This window comes from Anolis carolinensis, chromosome 4, assembly GCF_035594765.1.
Source record: "Anolis carolinensis isolate JA03-04 chromosome 4, rAnoCar3.1.pri, whole genome shotgun sequence".
Lineage (NCBI taxonomy): Eukaryota > Metazoa > Chordata > Lepidosauria > Squamata > Dactyloidae > Anolis > Anolis carolinensis.
Genome location: NC_085844.1, coordinates 77,705,612 through 77,732,208, shown reverse-complemented (window position 1 = coordinate 77,732,208; position 26,597 = coordinate 77,705,612). Strand labels below are relative to the sequence as shown.

The window sequence follows — 26,597 nt, the reverse complement described above, 5'->3', positions numbered from 1 at the left end:
ATTGGGACAGTAGTCCAGAGCCTCTTGTGGCCCTTCAGCTTCCCTTCTTGGAAGCTTAGGATTGGAATAGTTGAGAGCAACACTTCAGAGGACATGTACCCAGACTTCCTAAAAGGCCTTACCTCCCTATTTGAGCCTGGTTCAGTTTTAATATCCTCAGGGGGGGGGGGGGGAGCTGTCTCTGCCTCATTATTGTCACAGGTCTACCGGGAAGGATACATATGAGGGCCTTCTCAGTAATTTTGCCCAGGCTATGTAGTTTTTCCCTACAACAGTTTGAAGGCCCTCCTTTTCCCAACTACAAAAGCCCTTTTATATTGAAACAGGCTTTTGAAGATCCTGATTTTGCAGAATGATAGGGGATAGGCTACTGTGCTGTTTTTGTAGTTGGTTCAATTGCTTTTGTTCAATTTTAAATCTATGTTTTAACTGGATAGTTTATTTCTGAACATATATTGTTTTCAGCTGTATTCCATTTTAATCTGTGCTGTTAGTTAATTTTGGTCCCATTCTGGGAGAACAGCAAATCTAAATCAAATAATGGATGGTTGGATTTATTGAACACATGATTGTAAGACTGTGGTTTTTCTGTCCTGTAACACAGTACAAAATTTAATTGTTGAATGTTTCCAGAGACACACAATCTACCAAAGCAGCCTCCGCTTGCACTTGCAATGGGACAAGCTTCACAATGTCTAGGATTGATGGCCCGCTCAGGAATTGGATCCTGTGCATTTGCCACAGTGGAAGATTATCTACACTAGCTATGCATATGAAGATATCTGAGGTGTGTTATATGGCATATATTCAACATGAAAGTAGACCAGCTCTGCCAACTGGGAGTTTGGATTTTTTAAAATTATGTACTAAGGACAGGTCTGTTGCTTTACATTGCTTCCTAGTTTACAGCATGATGCAAATGATTTTCTAAACTACTGTTAGGAGAAGTTTTCCATCTTTAACCGGAGTAAAATATCATCAGTAACATCAGATCAACAAATCCTTGAATTGTTCCAAACAAACCAAAAAGGCCCTACCTCCTGAAAGATAGGGTCAAATAGATAATGTTGTGGATGTGTTAGTATGTGGGTGACGTAAACTTCAAGCAGGATAATTTGCCAACTTTCACCCCCCATTATTACATAGATCAATCAGTGTAATTTGCAAAATGCATAAGTACCTGACAGTTTGGCTGTATAGTATTGATGGGAAGAAATATTTTTAATGTGTACTGTAAAACTTGAAATACTCAGGAGCTGAGTGAATATGTTTGTTGCTACTTAAAATCTCAACCTGTTTCCTAGTGGTTTTTGTTTTAACATGGTCTTTTCAACTCTATTTCCTGTTTAATTGCAGACAACTTTTGTTGTAGACTCACCTGTTTAACTGTTGTATTATAACAGTATTACATGTCAACACAGTGTGGTTATGGCCTATTTATATAAAACCAAATATTTAGTCAATTTCAGTCTTAATTTAATCTTTGTACACCCTGCATTTTAAAAAGTGCTTAAATGAGTACTCTATTGCAATAAAATGTAGTGATATCATCATTAACCAGCCATTAAATACTTCTACTTATGGGAGGACGGTGGCTACTTTACCTTCTTGCTTGTCTCATGTTTTGAGTTAAGTGACATCTAAATTTGCTTTTAGATATGACTGCTTTGAAGGAAGTGCCATTTATTGAGACAAGGTCGTGTTCCTATGCTTGACTAGGCCCGTGTGCATAAGATAGATGAGGCCAGACAGATTTCTGTACTTTGCTTTTGGTCATCCATTAAGAAATCTGTTGTTCTGCTGATACTGACAGAATGTTATTCTCCTTCATCTGAACCCCAAAATCTGCTGGTGAAGGATTTCCCAGTCTCCCTTGGATGGATGCCATGGTCAGCTAGTTCCCAGTTTTTCAGTTTTACCAGCACTGAAAATCCAGATTTGTAGGAAACTAGCAGTTTACGTCTGTTTTCTTTATACATAGAACCTAGCACCATACAAAAGTGTATATCATAGACATGGCATGAAGTGGGTTCTGTTCATTTCCTTTTATAAGTCAGTTTAATGAGAAATGTGAAAGATACCAAGTCACACACTTAAAACGAGTACGATACAAAACTCTGGTGCTATAATACTCCCCCTATTGTGTTCCGATTCATTTCATTTTATAGGAGAGGAAGGCTGCTAGTGCCCTTGATGTGTTTTTGGATTACAGAAACGAAATCCTTGCCAACCATGGCTTTGCAGTTATTTTAAGAGAGCACTGGGTTGCTTGATCCCTGCTTTTTTAATATCTACACAATTGTAGTAGTTGAAAAGCCAGATTTATTCAAAAATGGATAAAATATATCCACTGAAGAGACTGAATTGGAAGATACACCAGGACAAGTTTCAACTGGACCACAGTTACAAAGAATAAACATTATTCAGAAAAATATCCAGTATTGGTTACCTTTCAGTTTGAACATAACATTTAAGTTACAGAAATGTAACAGAAAATCAATTCAACAATTTTGCACAATATCTAAAATCCATATGCTCGCTTTTACAGTGGTAAAGTTATTGGTCAAAATGCTGTTAAAGTTTCAGGGGATTATTTTTGAAGATACCCAGCGTTTTGTAAATTGCTTGGCTTTTTGCTTCTTCGTTTCACCTAGAGACAAAGCAAACAAGTAGTTCAAATATCATTAATGCCAGGTTTAATTATACTTTCATTACAAGCAGGTGCTGTTACCAAAAGAGAAACTCTACCTATGACTAAATCTGGCCCCTGCCATTTAAATTATCTTTTTATTAAAACATGTCAGTCTCACCAAAGGTTCATTCATAACTGGCTGGGAACCACTGCACCAAAGAATATTCTCCAAATTATCTCATTCATCTTGAAATGCCCTATACAGTTTTCATTTGCCCCAAAAAACTTATTAAATTTTACAAGACTCTCCAAAAGCGAAATATCACTGAAAGATGTGCAAAAGGTTCTCAAGAATGCTTACTGTTGCAGTACAAAAGCTTCTTGATTAACAAAGAGCAGAAATTACAAAAAACCAAACAAACCCTAGGGTCTTGTGCCAATATCTGTCCTCATGCTATAAGCCTAAATAGGTCCCAATGTATTGATTAGGTTTTCGTAGCATTGTGCTCCCTGTCTGGAAAAGTAATACGTTTTAACTAAACCATTATAAATGTAATGGACCTTTTATCTGCCCACCATTCAGGAAAATTTGGCAATGGAATAAAAATTCAAAGACTTCTTGACAAACATTTGTTTAATAAGGAGAGAAAAGCAACAAATCCTTTTCTGAAAACACAAGAAGGTATACAATCAAATATTTTTAGCTAGATTGTTTAACCCTGACATAACTCCAGGCTGGAATGCAGCTATAGGCCTCTCCTTGTTTCTTTCTGTTGCCTGGATATTTGGCCACAGTTCTGCCATATCTACTCTACTTGGTACTCTTTATTCACATGCACAATTCAGTCAATTTCCTCTTGCATTTAAGCAAAACCTGAAGTTTAAAAACAGGAGCAACACACCCAGAAGTACAGTTTCCCGAATGCTGCTTTAAACTACTCCTACATGGAAAACAGATAGCAAATGGTTGTGTCTACCAGGAGAACCATCCTGACATAAACGTATAAATGGACGAACGCTAAAAACTCACCCCAGGAGTTATTCACAAACTGGATGGCAGCTTTTTTAACTTTACTTTTCTTGTTTTCAACAGAAAAATATTGATTTGCTGAAAAGACAAATAGGCAATTTAATCAGGCTGTCCAAAGCATATGATTATATATTCTGCAAGTGTATCAGGCAAATCATATTACCAGTAGTTCGGTTAGAACCTTCTCCATACAGATGTCTTTGTATAAATTTTTTGGCCACTTGTTGTTGTTTGTTTGTTAAACTCTCATCTTTTAATCGCACTGCCTTGTAACTTTCTTGGAGCCTAATGATAAAGGAAAAGATCAGACTTCGTGTTATCCCTTGCCTGATGGGAGCAGAACTACATTCAGATTTTTTTAACCAAACTATTTTCAACTTCCTGAATTTTTTCTTATCAACATGATTTTGTCATCGTGATTTACCATGGATCAAGCAATTGTTCATAGCTCCTTGCAGCCAAAAAGCCATTTCCTACTAGACATAAGCCTACCACTGCCACACCATTTCAAATGCCTGGTTCACAGACAGTAGAACCCCATAAAGGCAGTTGTGGGACTGTTACAACAACATGGCTGCCCTGAGTCCCCATCCCCCCGGGTGTGAGAAGGACAGGACATAAATGTACTAAATAAATAAATAATGGGGACGTCCCTTGATGTTGTTGAACTGCAGCTCCCATCAGCCACAGCCAATAAGTATTCACAAAACCATTAAGATCACAAATCGTTTGCCTTGGTGGAAACTGATGCCTCCAACATGGATGACTACTGTGTGGTTCAAATAGTTTCTGATCTATGGCAGGCCTGCATAACCTGTGGCCCTCCAGATCTTTTGGTCTCCATCTCACATAATTCCTGGCCATTGGACAAGTTGGCTAGAGCTTCTGGGAGTTGGAGGTCAAAACAGCTGGAAGGACGCCAGCTATGCAGGCCCAACCTATGGTGAACCTCCTATTGCAGTGTTTTCTTGACCAAATTTGTTTAAAATAGGTTTGTCATTACTTTTTTGTAAGGCTGGGAGAATGTGACTGCAGAAGGTCACCCAGTGAGTTTTATGGCTGAGTGGGGATTCGAATCCTGGTCTCCAGAACTGTAACCCAACACTCAAACCACTACATTAAGCTGGGTTACGATCACAAATAAACAACAAGATTGCAGCTCAATTTCAAGATTACTCTTATCACATAAATTACTAGGTGAAAATTCACCAAAATGGTGAATGTTGCCACCAAATCTTCCATTTGCCTCATCATATTATTTCTGAATTGCTGTTCTAGATTTCAATCTGTAATGCATAATGAAGGTTCTCTCTGTGGTGCTTTCCATGGTTTTTGTTTATGTTGAACCACCAATTAAATTGTTGTAATGGGACAAGTACTGCTAGAGAAATCATATGTACTCAGAATGAATTAAGGGAGTTTCCTTATCAAAATGTGGCATATGAAGTAAGAATTGCTAAGCCATACCTAGTTTGCAGTATTTCCTTTTCACTGTCGTCTTTTGTGTCGCCCTTCTCATTTTCGCTTTCAGAGTCATGTTCACTTTCAGACTTGTTTTCAGCAGTCTGATCTGTTTTAACAATTTGATATTTTAAATATTTTACATTTTGCTGTTATTGTTGGGACATCATATAGGATTAAAATACATTTCAATTAACTGCAAGCTAAACAGGTATATAACCTTTTGAAAAATAAACACTCGTAAAACCTGAGTTATGAACTATAATTTAACAGTGGTTTATATGAAGTGCTAACATTGGACTACACAAAGCTAATGAATGATATACTGTATCTCTTATTATCAGTATGTAGTTCCATTAGCATTATATCAGATCCAAACACAGAACATATAACAACAGTAATATAACACAAAGAAGAATTTTGTATATACCTTGATGTGTTTTATCGGGCAGCTGCTCTTTACTAAAAAAAAGAAGAAAAACTATATTTAAGAAGCCATTTTAAAACCAATTAATCAATAATTGTTTATGTATTTGGTAATGTTCAGAGAACACATGGGAAGTATAGCTAATTGCTGTGTTTGCACATCAATGTATTGAGGACACGAAGGTTTTGGCAGGTGTCCTAGAAATTGCCTCCTTTGAGTCCGGACAAAAAAAAATAACATACTCTGGAACTTTATGCATAAAAAGCAGCTACTGCTATGCAAGAAGAAAACAAATTTAAAAGGCTGCATTGAGCAAGTCACCATTTATCTGGCCAAAGGCACAATACAACTTATTTAAATTAACACTAGAAAATCTGTTTCTGTTTACCTTTTCTGTGCTGATGATGCCAACTCTTCTAACACACTGGCAGGAAGCAGCTTTCTTTTCTGAAATGAATGAATGATGTTTACTATAACATCAATCTATATTATGTTCTCTAAAAGCAGCTAACAACATATTTAAAACAGTACAGAGCAAAATTGCAAAATGTTCTATAAAATGTAAATATAAACTTGTTTTTAACACTGAACAATTTATAAAGTTAGAAACCATAAACATTAAAACATTTTAAGACTACATGCAACTTTAATTATAGCACCATACAGCTTTAAAAGTGGTGATATTTGTAAAGATTATTTCCAGACAATCAGTTCTCTGATAACAGTAATGGGGCAGCTAACCTTCATCTTAGTGTTCTTTATTGATATGTTTAGAAGTTGATAGTTTGTTTTTCTTTCTTTTGAGATTTGAGAGAACCAAAACAACAGAAATGACCTGGAGATACATTTGAATGTCACAAAGATGTTGTTTTCCCACATAAGTATATCACTAGGGCATCACAAACGGATACAACTAAATGTTAATGTACAACACTTATTTCAGTGCATTGATTCTGAATGCACCTGCCCCCCAAATCCTGCCCTACTGGCCTTGTGGGCTGATCTCTGGTCCAAAGCGGCTGAACAATGAGAGTTTTCCCCCCTCCAGTTTCCTGATCCCAAACCAAGGAGAGGAGACAGAGCTTTCTTACCTTTTGTTCCTTAAACAATTCTTCTCTTTGTCTTCTCTTTTCTTTTATGATAGCCTTTTCTCTGGGCAGAAAAATGAGGAAAAATCTACATGAATTTGCTTGGTATGATATGTTGTCTTTAAGACAACGCCATGAAGTTTCTTTTAATACTCGATGGTAGGTCTGCATTCCAAAGATGGACATTGCTAGGGCTTACTTTTAAGAAATCATCTGTTACAGTTACCTTTTCTCCAGATCCCCCAGTAAGTAGTTTGTTAGTATCATATACTTGTAATTTTTTTAAAAGTAAGCCTTATATCCCCAGTTTTCAAAAGTAGATACGAATAATTATTTCTTGATTGCTTCTTTAAAAATGAAAGCTACAACACATATTATAGTCCCATCCTATCTGTCAATCCGCGAAATGTGGCATTTGAACCTTCTATTTCTCCTGCATCATTTAGGGACAACCTATGATCAACTAAAGCCTATAAACAAATTACAAGCTTTTAATGAAATCTGCATTAAAAACCCCATTGCCATGGTGAACCAGGTAGGACTCATGTTTCAGTAGTAAATACAGTGCAGCAGAGAGAGCCCGCATGCCATAGTTGTTTGTGCATTGGATATGACTGGAAATGAGGGTCTGAATCCTCATTCAGCCCTGGAAATCCATTGTATGACCTTGGGTGAATACCCCTCTTTCTCAGCCTTAGAGAAGGACAAATGAAAAACTCTTCTAAAGAGATCTTGTCAAGTAAACCTTGAGGCAGGTTCACCCGAGGGTGGCCTTAAGCAGGAAACAAAGGTACACAACAATTTTGGCTTCAGTATTTTCTGACCAATAAAAGCCATATTGCTTGAGTAACTATGAGAATCCTCTTACATCTTCTCAAAGTATGCAGGGATAGGTACAAGTAAGTACCACACAATTAAACAGGAAAAACTTTCAAAGCAGGAAGTTGTCTTTTTTCAAATTTAATTACATACTTTGTGTAATAGTTATACATTGTTGACTAGAAGCCGACAGGAAGCTCTGGCATGGATTGTTCCATGAGGTCATAAAGTCGGAAACGACTGAATGAACAAACAACAAGGAGCAGAATACTTAAGTACAAATCAAAACTATCAAAATGTATTAAATCACCTCAGTACAAAATCACCTCTCGGCACCCCCTCCCTATTCTTGTAAAATTGGTTCAAGTGGAGTTGATACCTTTTGGGAACAAGCTCCAACATTTGGGGAATTGTTTAGGGTGGGAACCAACCTAATGCTTGATAGGAAGCTTGACCACACTTAGCCCAGTTTTTCTCTGTGAAATTAGTTTATAGTCATAGAATCATAGAGCTGGAAGAGACCATGTGGGCCATCTAGTTCAACCCTCTGCCAAGAAGCAGGAAAATTGCACTCAAAGCACACCCCCCCCCCCCCAAAACAGATGGCCATCTGGCCTTTGTTTAAAAGCCTCCAAAGAAGGAGCTTCCACCACACTCTGAAGCAGAGAGTTCCATTGCTGAACAGCTCGCTCTCACAGTTAGGAAATTCTTCCTAATGTTCAGGTGGAATCTCCTTTCCTGTAGTTTGAAGCTGGTGTTCCACATCCTAATTTCCAGAGCAGCAGAAAACAAGCATGCTCCCTCCTCCCTATAACTTCCCCTCACATATTTATACATGGCCCTCATCATGTCTTCTTTTCTGCAGGCTAAACATGCTCAGCCCTTTAAACTACTCTTCATAGGGCTTCTCCAGATCCTTAATTTTAGTCGCCCTCTTCAAGACACATTCCAGCTTGTCAACATCTCCCTTCAAATGTACCCAGAATTGGACACAGTGTGGTTCCAGGTGTTCCACGATGGTTCATCGGGAAGATGTGTGTTAGGAATGGTGGGAGTTGAAGTTCAAAACACCTGGAGGGCCCAAGTTTGCCCATACCTGAGCTAAGCCATTCATAAACATGTTGAACAGAACCGGGCCCAGTTTGAAAGGGTAAACCAGGGGCATTCCTGCTGCTCCTCCCACCTGCGATGACGCTCTGCCGCCAAGCGTCGCTCTTCCTCGGCCGCCTCCCGCGCGCTCACGAAGGCCACCTCCTCGGGCGCCTCCTCGCTGCTGTCGTCCCCCTCCTCCGAGGACGACCCCGTTGCCGGGGAAACGGCCCCGGCCTCTTCTTCCTCAGCCGCCACAACAGCAGGGCTCTCTCTCCTGGACGACGCACGAGTCCTTCGCACCGCCATCTTCCCCACCCCGGCTTCCGGCTGACTCGGAAACAGAGTTGTCTTCCGGGGCGGGGCGTGGTAGGCTTCAGCTCCCAGAAACCCGGAAGGTAGGCCGAGGCAGCTGAGGCTCCTGGGAGTTGAAGTCCCAAACAAACACCGGAATCGTCGACTTAAGGTTTGAGTCCCAGCCAAACCAAGCAGTTTTAAATTTTTAGGTGATCTCTCTAGATCAGGCCTGGGCCAAGTTGGGCCCTCGGGGTTTTGGACTTCAACTCCCGCCATTCCTGACAGCCTCAGGCCCCTTCCTTTTCCCCCTCAGCCGCTTAAGCGGCTGAGGGGGAAAAGGAAAGGGCCTGAGGCTGTCAGGAATGGCGGGAGTTGAAGTCCAAAACCCCGAGGGCCCAACTTGGCCCAGGCCTGATAGCTGATTGGATTTGTAACTCTGGCCACCACACTATCAGCTCTAGTTTCTGAGACATAGAACATATGCATCTACCCGTTGCTATCTGCTCACCCATATAGAATCGTGATAACCATATCAAAGAAACGAGCTGATGTGGTTATCCAATGCAATTTTCTGAATTTTCCCAAATAACCCAGAGACAGACTTAAAACCAAGGCACCTTGCAATTCTTGAATGTATGTCCCCTATATAAGATAACCCTAGTACTTCTATAACTGCTCAGCAGACATTGGAATTGAGTAGACCAGGCCATACTCTGGCCATCAGTTTGCACTTTACTCACTCCCCGGCCGTTACTTCGAATAGTTGTCTTGGGCCGCCCTGAAAGTTTCACCATGGGTAGTTGAACTTCACTCGAGTAGTACTGGAACTGAATTTTAAATGTGTTTGATTTTTTTATTATTATGGTTATGTTGTATGTTTATGTTGGCAACTGAATGCTTTATCTACGTTGGAAACCGCCCTGAGTCCCTTCGGGGAGATCGAGCAGTATACAAATAAAAATTATTATATTATTGTGTTGAATGATCTGTCATTGGGATACCTTTTTCCAGGTTGTATGGCAATGTTCCAGAAGCATTCACTCCTGACATTTCACCCACATCTATGGCAAGGGAGGGAGGCTTGGAGAGAGAGGGCTGGTGGAAATCTGAACAGGGAATGTAATTGGCCCCGGTGCCAGACTTTGGACATGCCTGATGTAGGGTACATGGAGTGTAGACTATCAGACCATCTAGAACATCATAGATGTATGTCTTCCAGGTGATTTCTAGGAACATTTGGCTGGAAACCATATTTTGGAGATGGGGGCAATTCTCAGTTCCAACAGTTACTGCTCTCTTCCCCCAGATACGTTGTTGTTGTCTATTCATTTAGTTGCTTCCGACTCTTAACCACATGGACCAGATATATTCTGTCCATATTCATGTCGCTGCAGTGAATTCTGGGCAATGTTGTCCCTCTTTCCTGCCCACACCCAACATTCTCTGGCTCTGCGTCTGTTAGTTGTCTTGAACTCCAAAGAGATCCGTGAAGTCTGTTGGAAACCAGGCAAGTGGGGTTGCCTAGTTTCCAATCTCTGAGGATGCCTGCCATAGATGTGGGTGAAACATCAGGAGAGAATGCTTCTCGAACATGGCCATACAGCCCAGAAAACTCACAGCAACCCAGTGATTCTGGCCATGAAAGCCTTTGACAACACATTGTCTGTCATTGTTTGCACTCATATGCTTTAACAACCTGATCAACACCAAAATTCTACCCAACTTGGGGGATTTAGCCCTGGAGATCAAGGCTGTAGTCATTCCAAAGCCTTTCTCTAAGACAGCTAGTTGTAGGTTGTCTAACAGACACATTAAATTTCTTTAAGGTTTAGAAATGTAGGCATAGAGATCTTTGAGAATTCAACTGTAGTTCAACAGAGTTTGTGGCAGCCACAAAAAATGAAGTTTATGGGGGATAGCAACCACTTTCAAAGTAAGTACTGCACAATTAAACAGGAATAACACTCAAAACAAACTGATTTCCTCCCATATTTTGTTACATAGTGTAATATTCGTATATACTTTAATTTTTGAGAATATCAAAGCATTGGATGCAGATCGTGATATACAGTGCTTCAATTATCATCTACAGTGATATCTAAAGCACTGTACTGTCACTTCAAAAAACTTATGAATTGGATCCTGACTGACGAATCACCCAAAACTTTGTGGAAAATCTCCATTGAGGAATAGGACAGGAAAAATGCCTTCACCAATTCCCCTTCCCTCCTGCCATTCCACACCAAAATTACAGAGGAAAATTGGCCTAAGAAAGGTTCCCTCTCTCCCTCTTCTAGCACAAGGAAGATTCTGGTAAGCACAACGATATCAGTGTGGTACCCACAGCAGCACTGGTTTAGTAATGAGACCTATCAATAAAGTCTTATGTTTCAAATACAAAAAGTCATTTTGGAACAATGAAAACAAGTTAATCTTATTTTAATACTTTTTAAAATACCATAAGAGAATTTAAAAATTGTAATAAGTAAGCCCATATATTCAAGCAAGTTCAGAATTAGTTCTTGGGGAGAGGGGGGCAAGCATTATGCAGGCAGATGTTCCAGATGTTTTCAATTGCTGTCTTGTATTATCAGAAACAGAGACAGTGTTGTGTAGTGGTTTAAGCACTAGACTACAGCTGTGGAGACCAGGGTTTGAATTTCCGCTCCACCATGTAAACCCACTAGGCCAAGTCGCACTCAGCTTCAGAGGAGGCAAAGACAACCCCCTCTGAACAAATCCTGCCAAGAAAATCCTGTGATAGGTTTGCCTTAGGGTCGCCATAAGTTCAAAATGATTTGAAGGCACATAGCAATGATCAGAAATAAGTGCAGTATCAGAACTGAACCTTCTTGGAGTGTAAAGCATCTCTTGAGAAAACCATTTTGTTTTATTGATTTTCTGCAAAGATACTGGTGGGTACTGACTTTATTAAATGCTGTCATTTGGCCATCCGATAATTGACCCTTGCATTTTTTATAGAATTTTACACCATATCAGTAAATCATCCCGTGAAGTGTACAGGTATGGTAATGTCCCTCCATGTTTACGATTGAGTTAAAGATATAAATAACCTAATGCTTTGCAACACAAATATCCTGATATTACACTTGGAGCTGTAAGCTTTCCTTTCACATGGAAGTGTTTAGTCCGACAAAATGCTGCCCATGATCATTTGTTTCCTTTGCTCATTCTAGTAATGAATCTGAGAACTGTGATCTATTTTGTTCAGTGAGATCCTCAGACCTCATTGCTGGGTAACAATCATGGTGTCTTCTACAAGTTCAAAGCCCTTCTTTTGTTTGAACTCTGCTGAAGTTGACAGTTCTGTTTCTCCTCTGTGCTTTTTTTGAGAAAGGCTCATGAGATGATCTCAGTTTCATGGCGGGAAAGTGCAGGGGGCAGCGTAGTACCACAGGGACCTGGGAAATGGAACCTGAAACATCCAATTATTCAGCAGTTAGATAGTACATCATCATAGACATGTAATACACATAGACATGTAATATATAAATGCACTATCTCAAGTTCTTAAACTGAAGTCTCAAAGCTATTGGGAGGAGGGTGGGAGACAGAGATGACATTTGGCCCAATCCAATATAATATATATTTAAAAGACAGTAAGTAAGCAAAGTTTTTCAAATTTAAGAATATATTAGGATATTACCTGAATCGGTCTGTTGCGGGAGTGCTTTGCATGTTGAATTCTGCAACTGGCATTCCTCTGGCAGACACCTGAGGAGCAAACATTGCAGCGGGATATACAATAGAAGAAGTCCCGACCTGAGAGAAAAAAAGAGAAAATACACTTCATCAAGGTCACTTTCCTGAGAAAAATGAACTTTGCCATCCTTTATTTAGACATGATCTAACAGCCTCTTAACCAGAAGAGTGTACCAGCATCAACAACATTCTTTAATGAGAGTTTTGCAAGCAGGCTTTAAACAACTCAGAATACCATTTGAACTGATAAAGACACATTGCATTCTGATACAGTTAATATAAAAAAGAATAAGAGGAAAAAATCATGTGGGACAGAGAACAGTAAGACTCGTGACCCCATGGGGCACACTTGGTTTGTTATTGGGTGCCTTGAAATTATTTCCAACTTTTAAATGACCCTATAATAGGGTTTTTACTGATTTCTAAAGAAAATGATCTTTGCTTGCTGAAAAATATAACCGAATTCTACTTTTAAAAATCAACACTGATCTGATAGCTAACGTAAGGTAAGTGTTTACCAATCATAGATTATTGAGGGGGGATACAATAAGTCATACAGTGAAATGTGATGACCTGGAAAACCTTAAAATGTATAAATAGGTTGTTAAAATCCTTTAGTAGTCGATCAGCATCACAAATTTTATCTAAGACAACACTATCAACATAGAGACTTTGTTTTAATAACAAACACATGTATCCAACCTGGTAGTTGCGAGGTGTTTTTGTTTTAACAAAATTAATGCTATAGAAATATTTCAGTATTATTTCCCAAGAGCTGAAATGTCAGTATAGTATAGCTTGGCATTCTTGCCTGAAAACGTGCAGTTTTACAAGGTTAGTACCATGTAATATTAAACACACACATACACAAAAATTTTTTAAAAGAAAAACCACTTACCACTAAACAAAGATCACAAATCTCAAGTTCCTTTTCTACTTCTGTTAGGATATCAGAATCTAATGTTTCTCCAAACCACACAACATGGGGCCGCAGGAGGCCGCTGCATTCCTCACACCTGCAGAAGAATACGAATTATGAAGGGGAAAGCTGTGTCAGATGTTTAGTAAATTTAATCCAGTTTCTGTTGGAATTCTACCAAATTTACTAGTGGACAACTGAAACTGTTGCTGCTGAAATAATTCTACAGGGAAAATCAATTCGATTCTTTATTTACCATCCAATCAGTCTAAAATACTTCAAAAATGTTATCCTATTCTGAAGGGGCAATTGTGCAAACAAAAGACATGATCCAGCCTAAGAAAACCACTAAAGGTATTGCTGACTCCACTTTACACTGGTTGAATGCTATAGAATCTTTGAAGTTGTAGTTTAATGAGGACCTGGTTAAAATTAAAGCCCTTCTAAAACAACAGTTCCCAAGATTCCATACAATGAAGCCATCGCAATTCAAGTGATGCGAAGCAGCATTCATTCTGCAATGTAGATGCACCCTTAGTTTACCAGAGAGATACTAGTTTAGAGAAAGCATTCCAGGCATAAAGATCTACATATCTTGATGTACAGATACACATTTTTTTAAAAAAAAACCTTTAAAATGTTCACAGCACTTTAACACACTATGTTGCAAAAGAATGCAGGGGCATTTTAAATTTGTGTGGGTTTTACCTGACTTGATTTTTTAAAGGCATATCATTTTTACTGTACTGTTTTAGTTACAGTAGAGCCCCGCTTAACTGAGCTCCACTAATCCGAGGGTCTGTATTATCCGAGGCCCTGGCACCCTCCCTCTCTTGCTTGCTTGCTTGCTCAGGAAGAGGAGGATTGCCAGGAGCAGCGGCGGGGACATCCTGCTAGCCTCTTTTGGGAGCTACGCTGCCCCCAGTGCTTCTCCCAGTGATCCTCATTTTCCTCTCCCTTGATAGCCAGCCTGCCGAGAGAGAGGAAGATGACGGGGAGGATGAGGAGGAGCCTCTTCCCCAGCAACAGGGGAAGAGGCTCCTTCTTCTGCCACCCTCCCTATTATGCGACAATTTCGCTTATCCGATATTCTGCCGGCCAGTTTAAATCGGAAAAGCAAGACTCTACTATATTATGTTATTTTTATTGTACTGAAAATTTGATTTTGTGTATATTCCCCTGAAATCGTAATTTGAACAAAAGCATGGCTAAATACACCAAAAGTGCTCGGATGGCAATTCATCAAATAAACAGCTCTGGTCTGGTATGTGACAAAAAAGTTCTATAATCCATTATACATTTCTCATAATAGCTCAACACTCACCGAGGGAGCTCTTCCACTGGAATCCGGGTATCTTCTGCATCTGGTTCTGGAGCACTGGAAGGGAAGGCAGGAGGAAAATAAAATGGAAATAAACAAGTCTCCCTGATATCAAGGACATTTGTAAGAATACTGTTTCCAATTACACTATGCAACATGATTTTTGTTCCTGGCTTATATGTAATTTCCTAATTGGTTCTATCATAAAAACATGAAAATGGTTTATTAAACTACAAAACCTTTGTCTTTGTGGGATATCCTGCAACACGTTTTGCTATAGTTTTTCATTGAGTCTCAACCAATTTAACACAGTTTGTGGCAGCCACAAAAATGAAGTTTCTGGAGTATAACAACTACTTTCAAAGTAAGTACCACATAATTAAACAGGAAATAACACTTTCAAATCAGGAACATAGATAAGTAGTACGCAGATCATTTTGTGCTGATAATTAGCTTGAAGGAAGCAAAAACAATTCTCTTACAGCATAATGACTAATAATTTTTTATTCAACGACAAATGAAAACATTTGTCAGAAATCAGTGAAATAAAATTGTCTCTCTTTGCTATTTCATTTTTAAAATGTCCTAATTGCTCTATCATACAGTTCTTCAGTTTCTTATAAAATGGAAAAAGATGATTAAAAAGAAACGTAGAGTATAAACTGACTCACAAGAAATGCCTCCAGGGCTGTTTTGATAAATACATAGGAGTTTTGATACTGCTTAGGAAAATCCCAAAAATTGTGGCGCAATACCCCAGAATTATGGAGGATATTTTTGGAGGATATTTTAATTTCCTTTCCCTGTGATAGAATTAGAAGATCTTTCCATTCACACACATGTAGTCTATGTCATTATGACTGAATTGCATGCTTATAATGTCCACCAAACTTTCCTTATGAGAAATGTCCATAGTAGAAGCTGACATTCCTATCACTCTCCACCAATGTCATCTGTAGATATGTCAACACAAATAAATTACCCCTTTCCAGCCAAAGCAGGACATATTGGACTCTTATGATTTGCTGTTACATTCCCACAGCTGGTACATCGCGTTTTGAATAAGCTCCCTGTGAAGTTAAAGACAAAATAAAACAAGTCCAAATTACATCTTTACCCTTTACCTTCCCTTGGTGATACAAAACTGCTTACAAAGAGGAACTGAAAATTACAAAAGTCAGCAATTTTAGCAAAGAACAAAATATTATTTCACTTACAAGTGAAATTGCTTATCTGCAGGAGAATTTTGAAATGCTGAATTTGCCAAGACAGAAAGTCCAATAAAAAATCATTTGAGATATTCCAAACAGCCAGAATGTTGTTGGTAACCATAACTAAAATTGAATCAGTAGGATCTACATAAGAGCTAATTCATCATTCAACAAGTGTTCTAACAGATCTACTCTTTATGAGGCTACTAATACAATGCAGAACAATTTCTCCCATGCAACATACATAAACATTCTATAAAATACTAGCTGTGCCCGGCCACGCGTTGCTGTGGCTTAGTCTGGTGGTGTTGGTCAGTCTAAATTAGGTTGTATTTATGCTGTGACCTCCACCCTTCTTTATACTCACATTAGTAGTGGTATTTGAAGTCTGTTACCTTCTTCAATTTTTGTGTTGATTGATAATTGCTTGAGATCCCTGTGGTCTTTGGTTTGTTGTTAGTTGTAATGTCTGATTCTGCTGAGTGCGGCTTATATTTTTATTGTGGTAAAATAGTCTTTTTTTTGTTTTGCCTGTGTAGGTGTTTATTATTGTTGTTGTTGTAGTGGTCATGAAGGTTGGATAAGTTAGATGCTACTGTATTGTTTTTTGGAGGCCCAGTGTAGCACTGACTGGCCTCTCAGCCTCAGTGCCTGGCTGTATCTTGCCTGTGATGGTGTTGATTCTTATTGTTGTTGTTGTTGTCATTGTTATTATTGTAATTGTTTTTTTGGAGGCCAAGTGTGAATGTAGGGATTGGGGAGGTGGATGAGTTGTGTTGTCAAATTTTGTATTTGTTATAATCACAATGCGTTGTTGTGAGTTTTGTGGGTCCGGATTGTGGTTTTGTGGTGTGGTTGTGTTGTTACAACTGGGAGGCAAGGCTTTTGCGTTGTGTTGTCAAATTTTGTATTTCTGGGGCGTTTAGTTGTGTTGTTATAGTCACGATGCACTGTTGTGAGTTTTGTGGGTCCGGATTGTGGTTTTGTGTTGTGGTTGTGTTCTTACAACTGGGAGGCAAGGCTTTTGCATTGTGTTGTCAAGTTTTGTATTTCTGGGGCGTTTAGTTGTGTTCCAAGTTTCGTATTTCTGGGGCGTTTAGTTGTGTTGTTATAGTCACGATGCGTTGTTGTGAGTTTTATGGGTCCGGATTGTGGTTTTGTGGTGTGGTTGTGTTGTTACAACCTGGAGGGAAGGCTTTTGCGTTGTGTTGCCAAGTTTCGTATTTCTGGGGCGTTTAGTTGTGTTGTTATAGTCACGATGCGTTGTTGTGAGTTTTGTGGGTCCTGTGTGGTTTTGTGGTGTGGTTGTGTTGTTACAACTGGGAGGCAAGGCTTTTGCATTACTAATTCCTTTTTTCCTGTGGGAGTTCTTTGGACAATCCTCCAGCCTTCATGAAAAGCTGAGATGGCAAAGGGCTTCAGTGAGAAAGGCTATGTGTGCTCAGTGCTTGGGATCTTGATTTGTTGTGCTTGCAGTTCTTACTCAAGGTTTTAATGTTTAATCTTCCCTTCAAGGTCAATCTATGCAGTATACAGGAAAGCTATGGAGATCTCCCTATATTTTATTTTTTATGAAAATGCAACCATATGATCAGAGCCAGGATAATAGATTAGGTCAAATTTTCAAAAATAGTTTTTCCTATGTGGAAAGGACAGTTGTAATAGGCATCAGTAAAACTCTCTATGAATGCTCACCATGAATTTCTAAGAGGTGTTTCGTCCCTGCTTTCCTATGGAGCTCATCAATGTTCTGCGTGATTACCACAACGCTTCTGCCTTGCTTGCTCAGCCTGGCCTCACACTCTGCTATAGCAACATGGGCAGGGTTTGGGTGTTTAGTCATCATCAGCTCCCTCCGGTAATGATAGAACTCCCAAACCCGGGAAGGGTTTCTGGCAAAAGCCTCTGGGGTGGCCAATTCCTGCCAAAGGAAGAGAGCGTCACAAAATGACACATGATTATGGAGCCCTGTTTTCATCCCAAGCAAGTATAAAAGCAGGAAGACAGCTGACATTAATATGGTGCACACTAATGTTCAACATGCTTAATAAAAATTACAGCTGGCCCCTTATTTCTACATATTCTGCTTTTATGGAGTCAATCATCCATGGCTTGAATATATTCCCCATAATGCAAACCTTAATTTTGCCATTTTATATATAAGGGATGCCATATCACTATGCCATTGTATATAATGGGACTTGAGCATCCATGGATCTATAGGGAGGCAGTGACATAGATATTCTGGAACTAAACTCCAGCAGATACTATATTAAGTCTAGTTTGAGTTCAGTCTTTATTTCATAGAGTTGTAGCTATAAAACCAGAAATTGTTAGTGAGCAATACAACTCTAGCCTGACAATAAATCTGAAAAGTCTAATTGGAAAGTCAATCCATAGTAATGTCATATAAAAGGAAAACCAAATCCAACAGCTCTACAAACTGCTTCACAAATCATGAAGTCACCCCATAGGGATGCGGGGAGAAACAACATGGGGAATATGTTTCAGGACATTGTGGAATCAGGAAATCATGGATAATAATGAATCCTATTGAAATGAACGTCTTCCACGGAAAGTCACTATAGAGCAGTAGTTTCCAACCTGTGGTCCGTGGACCACCAATGGTCTGCAAGAACTAAAATATGGTCCGCCGTCTCACCGTTACTATTATGGATAATAACACAGCCCAACCAAAAAAAATGTTCTTGGTGTCTTCGTTTTTAGGCCTGTTCCTGGGATTATTTGGGGGGTGCTTCTGAAAATTGCATTGGACAGACCACATCAGCTCTAGATTATTAAATATAGTTTACTGTAGGCAAGCAGATGGTGACTACTGGATGGCATATGTTCTGTATCAGAAACTAGAGCTGATGTGGTCTATCAAATTCAGTTTTCTGAATCAGCACTCCAAATAACCAAACTGAATCTAAAGTTGACCAAAAAATTATTCATAACCTTTTTGGTACTAATGTTGGAGAGTGGTCCCTGCTCAAGTGGTCCCTGGTCAAAAAAAGATTGGGAACCACTGCTATAGAGTCATGCCGGAAGACATACAAATTCACATTGTTAGGTTGTACTGTGAGACTTTAGGGTAACGTCCAATGGTGAGATACCACAGAATTATTGGCTGGCCTAGAGAGGGCATATTTTGTCAAATGTACATAAAACAAGTACCTGTCCTAGGAGGGACATACTGTACATTTAGACTATACTATGTAGCCTAAATATTAAAACATCATGTCTGGTTGAATTGAATTAATAATGCTCAGCATTCACTGCAAACCTGAAGTAAAAAATACCTGAAAACAATCTGTAAGGCGCTTTCATTTTGGGATTGTTGTATACCCTTAGTTTTCCTCCTTATACTAATGGATATCATTGACCACTCCAACTAGCTTACCTTTCCAGTTTTACAATTGCATACCAAGACTCCTGAACACATTTAATGTATTATCAAGTAACAATACTTAGTATTTTTGAAAGTGTGGAGCAGGAGGGTACGCACCTGGGCCTGCCATTTCCTCCAGTAGCCTCCAGCACCTCGGAAGGTTGGAACACCACTCTCTGCGCTGACACCAGCCCCAGTAATAATGGCTATGTGTTTTGCCTTAGCAAATGCTTCTCGAAAATCTGCCATGTCTTTCAAAAGAAAAGAAAGATAAGTCAAAATTGTCACATTGTGAAGTGGCACATATTCTAACAAATAGAAAGCAACTTTGATTAAGAAGTTTAAGACTTGAGCGGAAGTTTCAAGCTAGCTATAAAAATGGCTGGATAGAAGGCCACAGAAGAAACTGTTATCTCTTATCTCAACAATGTGGTCAGAGTTTTATATCTTAACATTTTTTATTTATTGGAATTTCAAATACTGAATTGTTTTGGCAAATACTAAAATCTTGTTCTGGAACAATGTTTCAAAACACTGGAGGACCAGAGTTTGAAAATCACTGTTTTAGAAATACATGATTAATAGTGCCATTCATCTTATAACCCCATGTGCTAAAGAGGGTAGCTTACCTGACATTTTACCTGTCAGTTATTTCATTTTTTAAAATGAAATAAAACATAAAACATGTTCTAACATTTATAAGGCATTGGACTCCAGTTAAAGGATGTTGGGCAACAGGACTAGAAAGTTCTTGTAATCAAAACGTCACCTACTGATATTTCTTGAGTATATAGATGCTTGGCTAACCACAACAGAATGTATTATTATAATGATTATAATTCATTTATATCTCATCTCCATCTTAATCTAAGATTGAAGGTCCTTAAACTAAATCAAAACTAAGAGCACTTATAAAGACTAAAATAAGAAGGTTCTAAATGTTCACATGTCAAGGTTAGTTCACTTCTGAAAAAAGAAGTTTACAGACATCTTATCTTACTGAAGGACATGGCTACTGGAAGAATCTAATCTTACTTGAACTGGGCCGCGCCATTTCAAAGCAACTCCTTTGTTTCTTAGAAGAAGCAGGTTTAAATCCACAGTATACTTGAGAAACCAACCGCCTCGTAGCAGACTGGAAAAGATTCATCAGGATCACCATACGGTACTAACTGTGGAAAAAGTTAAATGGAAAACTGAATATATCTGCCTGACAAGTAAACAACAATGCAGCTCCACTGAAACATTAGGTATTTCACTTGGAAGGCGAGGCAATGAGTGGTTTCTTGATTGGGCCAATTAAGGGTTTCACACTGAGCTCAAAAAAGTTTGCTACTATGTAAAGGCTCTCTCTCTCTCTCTGTTTCTCCCTCCCCCCTCTCTCAAAACAAGCTTTAGAAATTTACCACAATCCTAGCAGCACAAAAATGAAATCTCAACACCTTTTCCCATCCAGCATGAAAAACCTTCAAAGTACTTTAAGTGCTATTTCTTATTTTAATCTTTATGTTAGACTCTTTCAAGAGAAAGACACTGGTCTGATTCCTATTGTTAGTTCTGACTAGAGGAGACCCACTGAACCGCTGCATATGCCTAGGTGTTCAGCACTATCCAAAAGAGGCTGGGAACTGCCTGCAGCCAAGGTAGTGGAATAGCAGAGGATGGACAGAAGTATTCCATCCCTTCTCTGCAACCAGCACAAAAATCAAGGAGGCTGAAAGGGGAGGGGGACCCAAATCCTGGGGCCAGTTTAAAAATTAACCTCTCTAGCCCTCTTCCACCAGGCAACTAGATGCTAGTAAAAGTATTAATACAGGCTTATAACTTTTGGGGATTATTTACAAGGAATAAGACATTCTGAAATATTTAAAATCCTCCATCATTGGAAACTTTGATTAATCTAAAAGGTATTCTGGACATCACTTTTAAAGTAGTGTATAACATTAGTTTTTGAACGTAAGCCTTTACAGGGTACCGCCTATGAATTTTCAGTACTTCAGGCGCGATAAAATCTTCCTTTATCTTGTTACTACGTGCCTTCAAAGTCATTATCAATTCATGGCAAACCAATCTCAGGGTTTCCATGGCAACATTTGTTCAGAGGGGGTTTGCATTTGCCTTTTTCTGAGGGTGAGAGTGCAAGTTACCCAAGATCACTCAGTGGATTTCCATGGCTGAGCATACATTACAATCCAATCATGAATTTTAAACTTGTTTCTTGTGTTTTAATCTTGGTTCTGTGTATTTTAATATGCATTTTATAGAAATACACTTTAATGTGTATATTTTATATAATGTCTATCATGATTATGTGTTTTTAGCTATGTTGTAACCCACTTCGAGCAATGTATAAATACAGTAGAGTCTCATTTATCCAAGCTAAATGGGCCGGCAGAACCTTGGATAAGTGAATATCTTGGATAATAAGGAGGGATTAAGGAAAAGCCTATTAAACATCAAATTAGGTTATGATTTTACAAATTAAGCACCAAAACATCATGTTATACAACAAATTTGACAAAAAGTAGTTCAATGTGCAGTAATGTTATGTTGTAATTACTGTATTTATGAATTTAGCACCAAAATATCATGATATATTGAAAACATTGACTACAAAAATGCCTTGGATAATCCAGAACCTTGGATAAGCGAGTCTTGGATAAGTGAGAATTTACTGTATGTGAAAGGATGTTCTAAGAGGGAGCAGGCTTGTTTTCTGCTGCCCTGGAAACGAGGACTCAGAACAATGGGTTCAAATTACAGGAAAAAGAGATTCCACCTGAACATCAGGAAGAACTTCCTGACCATGCAGGCTGTTCAACAGTGGGACTCTCTGCCTTGGAGTATGGTGGAAGCTCTTTCCTTGGAGGCTTTTAAACAGAGGTTGAATAGCCATCTGTCAGGGGTGGTTTGATTATCCTTTCCTGCATGGCAGGGGGTTGGACTAGGTGGCCCATGTGGTCTCTTCCAACTCTATTATTCTATGATTACTACTACTTTCTTGTTATTCTTACTACTATTACTGTAGGCTATCTTTCAGAGGAAGTAATTGGCAAAACTACCTTCAAATATTCCTTGCCTAAGAAATCACTGTGACATTCATGGGGCTGCCCTAAGTTGGCAGATGACTTGAAGGCACATAAACACACAGAAATCAATCAACCAACCAACCAACCACCATTGTCCTGTCTTATCCTTTCTTCTCCGCTACCCCAGATGTCAGGTGCTCCACTCTGGAAAAACATGCTTATTATGTGAGTGTTTCTTTAATTAAACATTGCACTGAGCACCAACCATGAAAGTCATGGTGAAAATTATTTGCTAAACTATTTAATTGTTTCTCCACAAGTTAAAATGGCCTTGATGCATATTTGTCAACACCAGCTGAATGTGTATGCTTATTATAAAACTTCAGAAGTGAGATGTAACATGCAAACCAAAATACTTGGTAGTACACTGATAGTTATTAACTGCTTTTAAGTGAACTTCAGCTTATGCTGACCCTATGAACAACTACCAAATCGTGTACAAAAGGAGATTCACACATTTTGGGCAAAATCCAATTTTAGATGCAAACAATGAGCTAGATAAATAGTGACTAACAAAAATCCATTCATATGAATAACTGGGATTAAAATTAAGTTTAGGCCCTCAATTTAAAAATTTCATTCATCAGGACTCTGGAGTTCTTATCTCAACACATTTATCAGACACAGAGCTCTTTGAACAGCAGTAGGGCCTATTTCTCTCAAATACTTTGTTTTGGGCCACAGATTAGATGGCCCCAAAAAACAGAAAGAGAATGCGCTTAAAGCTTGATCTAGAGATACACAATACCTATTATACCATTGCACTGAAGCAAAGCAAAACTACTCACAGTCCTTGGATGGAAAAACTTCTCAGACAAGAAGAAAATAACATCAACTGGAGGAATATATAAGCAGGGGCCTAAGTGTGGTGCTGATGACAGACCTGGGAGATTTGGATAGGAAACCAGCCTCTGTGATAAGTATTTTCCAATATTTTCAAACCACAAGTTGGGCAGAGAGGGATGCTACAAAGACAAGATCCCTACCACACTACATTGTTCCAGTACTATTGTCTCACTTTAACTGTCACGTGGAGTTCTGGGATTTGTAGTTTAGTGAGACCCAAGAGCTTCCAAGGGGCAGATTTCTCTCCCTTCCTGTTGTCCCAGCCCAGTTCTTAACTAGGAGTCATTTGTAACTTTTAATATTATATTGCCTACTATTACTTGATGTATCAAACTTTTTTATTGTTAGTTTGGGCTACTTTATAATATTTTAATGTTCATTTATTGTTTATGATTTGATCTGTTTTGTTATGTCCTGTTGGCAGGGCAGTAGCCAGAGGGGAGGGGGGTAGGGGTTCAAACCCCCCCCCTTTTAACATTTTCAGTTTTTTTTAAAAAAAAAACTGGTTTAAAACATTTTAACTGGTTAAGCAAATCTCCATGAGTGTCCACTGAAGTTTATCTGCCTTGAGTGTCCACTTAAGTTTATCGATGGAGCCTGATTTCTAAATTATTTTGCATTATGGAACTACTCTTCATGATGTGCTAAAAAAAAGTTTCAACCTCTCCCCCCCCCCCCCCCAAATTATTTTTCTGGCTATGGCCCTGCTTGTTGGCATTGAATCTTTGCCATTTTTTCTGTTGTACACTGCTCTAAATCCCCTTGGGGAGATAGGGCGGAATAAAAATATAGTTATTATAATTATTTTATTATGACACAGCAAACAAGATAGATATGCTGGATTTAGTTTCACAAAATCACAAGTCGAACACTTCCCAAGTGTCTAGGACTGTGTGATGTATTTTTGGATGATGTGCGCAGATCCCAGTAGGGTGACCTTTTGCAGTTTGCAGATCGTAATTTTGTCAATGTCTATTGTTTCCAAATGCCGGCTGAGATCTTTTGGCATGGCACCCAATGTGCCAATCACCACCGGGACCACCTGTACTGGTTTCTGCCAGAGTCTTTGAAGTTCAATCTTGAGGTCCTGATAGCGGCTGAGTTTTTCCTGTTGTTTTTCGTCAATGCGACTGTCACCTGGGATGGTGACATCAATGATCCAAACCTTTTTCTTTTCCACAACTGTGATGTCTGGTGTGTTGTGTTCCAGAACTTTGTCAGTCTGGATTCGTTAGTCCCATAGTATCTTTGTGTGCTCATCTTCCAATACTTTTGCAGGTCTGTGACCCCACCAGTTCTTTACTGCTGGGAGGTGGTACTTGAGGCATAAGTTCCAATGAATAATAATTATTATTATTATGCCGGATGTTTGTAACTCAGGAACTGTCTGTATATTGAGGGGGGGGGGGGGGAGGCTTGAGAATCAGTTTCCAGGCTTCACTAAAGATGACACACAGAAGGTTCCCATGGCAGTTACAGTGGAATAAGAGCATGGGAACACTGTTGTGTGACTGTGTCCCAAAAAACAGACAAAAAGGGCTTCCAAAGGAAGAAAACCAACTAACTTCCCCACCCACTTCTTCGGGCCCAAAGCACTGAAATAAACATGGCATTGAAAGATTTATTGCGGGCATGGGCAAACTTTGGACCTCCAGGTGCCAAAGCTTGCCCATGCCTGGTTTATTTGGTAGTGGGGGGAAACCATTTCCTCTGGTGCAGCTACACTCTGAAATAAACACAGTCTGATACCACTTGAACTGCTAGAGCTTAATGCTATGGCTTCGTGGGAGGTGTGCTTTGCCTTTGGCCTTCTCCGCCTTGCCAAACCACAGCTGCCAGGAGTCATGACAAGTAAAAGTGGTGTCGAACTGCGTCAATTCTATAGTGTAGTAGGTACACCCAGAGGGAAATAAAAAGACAGGAACAACAACAACAACAGCTCACGTCGTTGTTCCCAGTTCCCGACCAATGTGGCTGCCTCAATGTAGAGAAAATGAGGGCGACGCCTGAGGTGTCTAAAAAGGCCAAAACGAACTCACCTCGTCCACTGACGCCTCGATGCTCCCGCCGAGCAGCAAGCTCCAAGGCCAGGAGGAGAGGGAAGGGAAAGAAAGGGAAGGAAGGGGCGGGCCTTGCTGCAGGAGCCGCCTCTCATAGGCCCAGGAAGCGGAATTGGAAGAAGAGGCGGTGCTGCGTGGCGGGCGGCACGTCTCCCGTCTTCTCCTCGTAGCCCCGCAGCCCCGCCCTCCCCGTTGCCTAGCAACCTCCCTCCTCGCTGTCTCCAAATGTGCGGCCTTCTCTGGCCAAAGCCCGCCTCTGAGTCTGTGGGGATTGGATTCCTATTCGGGAGAATGAAAGGGATGTGAGGGGGCATCTCATCACCCTCAAAGCTACAAAGCTCTCACCTCTGCAGGAGTCTACCGACAAGTCTCCATGAGGACCACCAAACACAGCAGCATTGCCCAGGCACGAATCAAGGAACATAAAAGGCACTGCAGACTAAGTCAACCAGAGAAGTCAGCCATAGCACAGCACCTGATGAACCAACCTGGACACAGCATATTATTTGAGAACACAGAAATGCTGGACCACTCTAGCAGCCACCATGTCAGGCTACACAGAAATCCACAAGCATGTGGACGATTTCAACAGAAAGGAGGAAACCATGAGATTGAACAAAATCTGGCTACCAGTATTTAAAAACTTTAAAATCAGGACAGTAAATAAAGAACAACACTCAAAAGACAGGGGAATTCTAGACAGGAAAAAACCAGGGCCAGCTAACACCTCCCAACAAAGGATTCCCCTAGGCAGGAAGAAGCCAGGCCTTGAAGCTGGCAAGGCCATTAATGCTAATCAAGGTGATTAATTACAACATGCACCCTGGCCTCCAAGAGACAAGAGTTCTTTCCCTCACCCTGGACGTTCCACGGATATATAAACCTCATTTGCCTACGTAGTTTCCAACAAATCTCACAACCTCTGAGGATGCCTGCCATAGATGTGGGCAAAACGTCAGGAGAGAATGCTTCTGGAACATGGTCTGTCATTAAACTTCTAGATACACTTTTCACTCTCATCATGGTTGAAACCATCTTTCCACACTGCATGTTGTTATTGGTAGAGTATCTAACACAGCCAAAAGGAAATTAATTGACCGATAGTAGGTTTTGTCAGACAGTACCAACACTTTAAGTACCTCAGTATCTTTCTTAATTGATAGGATAATATTACACCACATTATGTACTCAGCC

General features: G+C 39.6%; 3 protein-coding genes across 3 annotated transcripts in view; 1 reads left to right on the top strand and 2 right to left on the bottom strand.

Annotated features, from left to right (window-relative positions):
- Nucleotides 1-1,586, top strand: part of ranbp9 (RAN binding protein 9) — a 39,515-nt gene extending 37,929 nt beyond the window's left edge. Inside the window, exon 14 of the mRNA XM_003219787.4 lies at nt 634-1,586. Within this exon, the coding sequence (XP_003219835.2) occupies nt 634-764 (131 nt within the window). The 3' untranslated portion in view covers nt 765-1,586. The remainder of the gene's footprint in view (nt 1-633) is intronic.
- Nucleotides 1,587-2,305: 719 nt separating this feature from the next.
- nol7 (nucleolar protein 7) lies at nt 2,306-9,134 on the bottom strand. The gene is made up of 8 exons (XM_008108810.3): nt 8,641-9,134; nt 6,642-6,702; nt 5,939-5,997; nt 5,554-5,585; nt 5,130-5,232; nt 3,826-3,947; nt 3,663-3,740; nt 2,306-2,650 (listed from the first exon to the last, which is right to left on the bottom strand). Exons 1-8 carry the CDS (start codon nt 9,117-9,119, stop codon nt 2,583-2,585), a joined length of 1,002 nt encoding a protein of 333 aa, XP_008107017.2. The 5' UTR covers nt 9,120-9,134; the 3' UTR covers nt 2,306-2,582.
- A 2,132-nt stretch (nt 9,135-11,266) lies between these two features.
- On the bottom strand, nt 11,267-25,539 carry sirt5 (sirtuin 5). The gene is made up of 9 exons (XM_062980684.1): nt 25,383-25,539; nt 20,444-20,580; nt 19,526-19,659; nt 17,713-17,938; nt 15,789-15,876; nt 14,810-14,863; nt 13,465-13,582; nt 12,511-12,626; nt 11,267-12,279 (listed from the first exon to the last, which is right to left on the bottom strand). Exons 2-9 carry the CDS (start codon nt 20,568-20,570, stop codon nt 12,204-12,206), a joined length of 939 nt encoding a protein of 312 aa, XP_062836754.1. The 5' UTR covers nt 20,571-20,580; nt 25,383-25,539; the 3' UTR covers nt 11,267-12,203.
- Between the last annotated feature and the right edge of the window lie 1,058 nt (nt 25,540-26,597).

What these genes read in the sequence shown, in the direction of transcription:
- nol7 (XM_008108810.3), bottom strand. Translation starts at nt 9,119, where the DNA reads ATGGCGGGAGTTGAAGTCCAAAACCCCGAGGGCCCAACTTGGCCCAGG. An exon ending in GCCCGATAAAACACATCAAG is followed by an intron (nt 5,233 to 5,553) that starts GTATATACAAAA and finishes TTGTTAAAACAG; the next exon opens with ATCAGACTGCTGAAAACAAG. An exon ending in AGGTTCTAACCGAACTACTG is followed by an intron (nt 3,741 to 3,825) that starts GTAATATGATTT and finishes TTGTCTTTTCAG; the next exon opens with CAAATCAATATTTTTCTGTT.
- sirt5 (XM_062980684.1), bottom strand. Translation starts at nt 20,570, where the DNA reads ATGGTGATCCTGATGAATCTTTTCCAGTCTGCTACGAGGCGGTTGGTT. An exon ending in GGAGGAAATGGCAGGCCCAG is followed by an intron (nt 17,939 to 19,525) that starts GTGCGTACCCTC and finishes TTCCTTTGGCAG; the next exon opens with GAATTGGCCACCCCAGAGGC. An exon ending in CCAGTGGAAGAGCTCCCTCG is followed by an intron (nt 13,583 to 14,809) that starts GTGAGTGTTGAG and finishes ATTCTTCTGCAG; the next exon opens with GTGTGAGGAATGCAGCGGCC.